Source organism: Sinocyclocheilus anshuiensis, unplaced genomic scaffold, assembly GCF_001515605.1.
Source record: "Sinocyclocheilus anshuiensis isolate Anshui unplaced genomic scaffold, SAMN03320099.WGS_v1.1 scaffold702, whole genome shotgun sequence".
NCBI lineage: Eukaryota > Metazoa > Chordata > Actinopteri > Cypriniformes > Cyprinidae > Sinocyclocheilus > Sinocyclocheilus anshuiensis.
This window is the reverse complement of record NW_015548184.1, coordinates 1156999-1161369: the sequence shown is the minus strand read 5'-3', so window position 1 is coordinate 1161369 and position 4371 is coordinate 1156999. Positions and strand designations below refer to the sequence as shown.

At 40.9% G+C, this 4371-nt stretch overlaps 1 protein-coding gene across 1 annotated transcript in view; it reads left to right on the top strand.

Annotated features, from left to right (window-relative positions):
* Positions 1-4371, top strand: part of mms22l (MMS22-like, DNA repair protein) — a 19603-nt gene that overhangs the window by 12591 nt on the left and 2641 nt on the right. The window contains exons 16-22 of the mRNA XM_016508004.1: positions 135-285; positions 368-498; positions 1954-2093; positions 2171-2327; positions 2465-2634; positions 2763-2974; positions 3103-3269. Coding sequence (XP_016363490.1) covers positions 135-285; positions 368-498; positions 1954-2093; positions 2171-2327; positions 2465-2634; positions 2763-2974; positions 3103-3269 — 1128 coding nt within the window. The remainder of the gene's footprint in view (positions 1-134; positions 286-367; positions 499-1953; positions 2094-2170; positions 2328-2464; positions 2635-2762; positions 2975-3102; positions 3270-4371) is intronic.

The window sequence follows — 4371 nt, the reverse complement described above, 5'->3', positions numbered from 1 at the left end:
GGGGGGGGGGGGGGATATTGATTTTAAGAAATATTATGACCTGCTCTCACTTTCTTGCTCTATAATTGTAGCTATTTTAAGGGTAGAAATGTGGGAATGAATGTGTAAAATCTAATAGTATTTTATGCTATTAGGCTTCACACTGTTGGCATTAGACATGCCTGGCTCTGCCCCTCAAAACCTACAGCCCCACCCCATCCAGTCCATTATGCAAAGCTTCGGCTGGGATGAAATGCTCCACCCCCTGCTGGTAACCCACTATCTAAATCACCTGTTGCAAAATGGGTGAGTGTCTTTTCTCCATTTACTCTTTCTTCTGGTGCATAGTTGGACTGGTTTTACTGAGCTCAAAAATTCTCTCTCACAGAGAGCAGGTCAGTTGGGTCAGCTCTGGGCCAGGTTCAGGTTCGGCCCAGGCTTTATGTGTGCGTGCCTGGATCCGCTGTGTTCTACAACAGTACCTCCATAAAAGCCAAGATGCCCCAGATGCAAGAGCAGGTACAAAGAGCTCATCAAGTCATAGCGGACATGGTATGGCAAGTGGTTAAAGGGATAATTCACCTAAAAATGAAAATTCTGTCATCATTTACTCAACCTCGTGTAGTTCTAAAACTGTATGACTGGTTTTGGTTTTTGTAAAAACAACCTGATGTATTAAGAATTTTATTATTTTATTATTTACTCTTTTGTTAGTTTTGACTGCTTTTATTGTCCTCATTTGTAAGTCGCTTTGGATAAAAGCGTCTGCTAAATGACTAAATGTAAATGTAAGAATTTTACCAGTAAAACTGTCACTATCCTGCACTTTACACTTAAGTCCCTTTCAGGGAAATTCAGTTCACTTATAGGCCTTTTTTACGGTCTGCTATTTTGGTCATGCAAGACCACTGCAGTTCCAAGTTTATATAAGAACTAGAGCCTATAACAGCAGCTACAGTGACGTGATGATATTTACTAATTGTCAATTGGCTCAATTTTTTCTAGAAGGTGGGACTTAAACAACATTGTGTGTGTGGTTTTTTTTTTCCATTCGTAATAATGAGTAAACCATCTGTGTGGGATACATCCAGTCTTTTTTTTCCCAGTCGGTAATGGTTCTTTTAACATTTTATGACTTTTGGCAAACCAATGTAAAAGGTTAATTTATGCCACCTACTGGACTGGAGTGTTAAGTGCTCTGTGGTGCACAGGAGAGGAAAAAATCAGCCACCATGATTTTACTGTCAAAATTGCTTAGAGGGATAGTTCACCCAAAAATGAAAATTGTCATAAATTACTCACCCTCATGTCATTCCAAACCCGTAAGACCTTCGTTCATCTTTTGAACGTAAATTAAGATATTTTTGATGAAATCCGAGAGCTTTCTGACCCTGCATAAACAGCAATGCAACTGAAACGTTCCCAGGCCCAGAAACATAATAAGGACATAATTAAAATAGTCTATGTGACATCAGTGGTTCAACTGTAATTGAACCAGTGCCAGTTGCGTCGCTGTCTATGCAGGGTCAGAAAGCTCTCGGATTTCATCAAAAATATCTTAATGAACAAAGGTCTTATAGGTTTGGAATGACATGAGGGTAAGTAATTAATGACAAAATTTTCATTTCTGGATGAACTATCCCTTTATATATCAGGGAGTTATGCCCAAAAACCGACTGGAGCACAGCACTATATAAAGGGCTAAAGTGAGTCGCAATGTATTGCGATCAAATTCACTAATCTGGATATTCAATTAAGATTCAATCGTCTTAGAAGAAAAATATCTACAGAAGAAAAAAAGCCATACAGGTTTGGAACGACATGTGCATTAGTAAATTATGACTAAATTATGAATTTAAATTTGTTGTACGAATTATTCTTTCAACCCTAATTTGCTCACAAGTGATAGCGAATCGGTATTATTAAAATGATTTGGGTGTGTCAGAGAGAGCAGCTGTGGTATCGTGTGTACAGGCAGAAATCTGGATGAACAGCTGGCCGAGTTAACCAGACAGGTTCTCCGACTTCCAGAAGTGGAGTCCGTGCTGCAGAGAGCAGGCCTACATCCTGCTGCTGCCAAAGATCCCAAACCTGCAATGGCTGTGTTCATCAAGGTACATGCACTCAAACCAGAAGCTCTAGCATATAAGCCATAATGTATCTCCAACACTGTGTATTTGTAATTTACTAGGCTGTGGGTCGATCATACTGTGAGCTCCAGCTCCTCTCTGAGCGTTCTTCAGCGGTGTCCCGAGCACTGGAGTATGTAGGAGACATCCTCAAATATATCAAGCCTTACCTGCTAAACAAGAGCCGGGAGGGTCTACAGCTGGCATACTGGACTGTAGGTAGGTGATATTTGACACAGTGTACACTATCTTTTGTTGAATGTTGTTTTTCACTTGAAAATGCAAAAGGTAAAATGGGTTGCAAACAGCACTTTGTGTGTACTATAAGTTTATGGTGGTTTTGTACGTTTTTTCAGGCTGCTTGGTCAAGCACTGGAGCCACCTGTTGGCCACTTCTAAAGCTCAGCAACTGCTCTTCCGCATTGTAGATGTGCTGTTACTGTCCCACGCTCTTCTCCAACAGGACAGTGGAGCACACACTCAAATGCTGTCAGCCCTCAAAGAAAGCCTGCCTCTGTTCCTGCAGGTTAACGCACCTCCAAATCCAATACATACTCTGTATTCAGACTATTGAAACCTTTCCCTGTATCCTGAGGTCATTGTTGATGAAGTTCCCTGTCTTTGTCATAACTAAGATTGTCTTGGTATCTTCAGGGTTTGTCAGTGGCGGTGAGTGTGTCCCAATCTCAGGGGGCGTACCTAAAGCAGCAGCTGCACAGTGTCATTTCCCAGTACCTGAGCCGCTTTCTCCCATCCACACCCTCTACTGGAGCGGTGGTCAATCATCCTGTCCTGCTGGCAGCCTGCGAATCAACACCCACCCCGCAGGGGGAAAGACTCAGGAGGAGCATTCTGCATGTGCTGAGGTATGAGTCATGTGATTTCATATTTATATCTAAATGAACAGCAATAAAAAAAATCATATGTAGCTTCTTCATAGTCATGGGTATAAAAGGAGATGACCAACCTTTTAGGAATAACATTGTCTCTGCAGAGAGAACTTCCTCCAGTTTAAAGGTCTCGCTCCTCCCCCTCGACTCGCTGCTGTTCTCTCTTTCCTGTTGGAACTCCTGAAAAGGAACAATGACAGAGATCCTGCTTTACTCACAGTTCCACTTCCTTTGGTGATGCGCTGTCTGATGCTGGTCAACGAACCACAAGGTAGACAAGGATCATATAAAGGCCCATTCACACCAAGAACAATACTGCATTCTGTCACCTGCACCATGCCGTTTCAAGTCATTGGCTGTTAATGTTTTCATTGTTCATCAGCTGAAATCACTTTTCCAAACATATGATTCCTCTGTATGATACGATTCCTGTACCATTCAAAAGTTTGGGATCAGGATTTTTTAATGCTTTTGAAAGAGGTCTTAAAATAACTTTTATGTTTTAATACAAATCAAAAATGTCATTTATTCTTGTGGTGGAATCAGTGTATCATTCGATCATTCGTTTTTTGATTTAATATTGAAAGTAGAAAAATTAGAAAATGGCTCCTTTTTCGTTTTTTTCCAAAAGACAAAAAACAAGAATTCAGCTTAAATTTTCGTTTTTCGTTCAGGGGTAGAAAAATGAATAAACAGCTTGAATATTCGATTTCTACACATGGGCGGGAATTAAACACCCCTTTCTGCTGATTGGTCAGCCGAAGATCAAACCTGCCTTCATCAGTTCTTCCACAGTATCACGCAGCAGAATAATAGTCCTCTGCTGCTGCAGTTGTATTGATTCTTAACACATTTATTGCAACTACATTTCATCTTTTTTCATCAAACAAACAGGCTAATGAATAGCGCGACACAACTCATACCGGGGCAGAGTCTAGACAGGGCTTTCTTCTGTGTAGATATAAATTCTATTCTTTGCATCAGCTGGGCATGGCAGGTATGATATGACAGCTGTCATAGTCTACCCTTCTCACCCAGCAAGTCTGTTTGTTTGTTTAATTCATGCGCTGCTTTAGCACGTCTTGGTCTCCTTGAGCATCTTTCTGGCGCATGCCACAAACGTGAACCACAGCGAATACTTTTAAAAGGCTTCATTTAGATTATTTGACGTTAAATGCCTCATATAAGTCACTTTGGAATAAATCACAGTAGGCCTATGTATCATGATTAAAAAAAGCGACTTAACAGTCTGGAAATGCTTTTGGCTATAGCAAATTATTTCTCGGACCCCCTATTACTTTAAGAACCGCTGGTCTACACAGAAGAAAGACCTGTCTAGACTCTGCCCCGGTACGAGTTGTGTCGAGCTATTC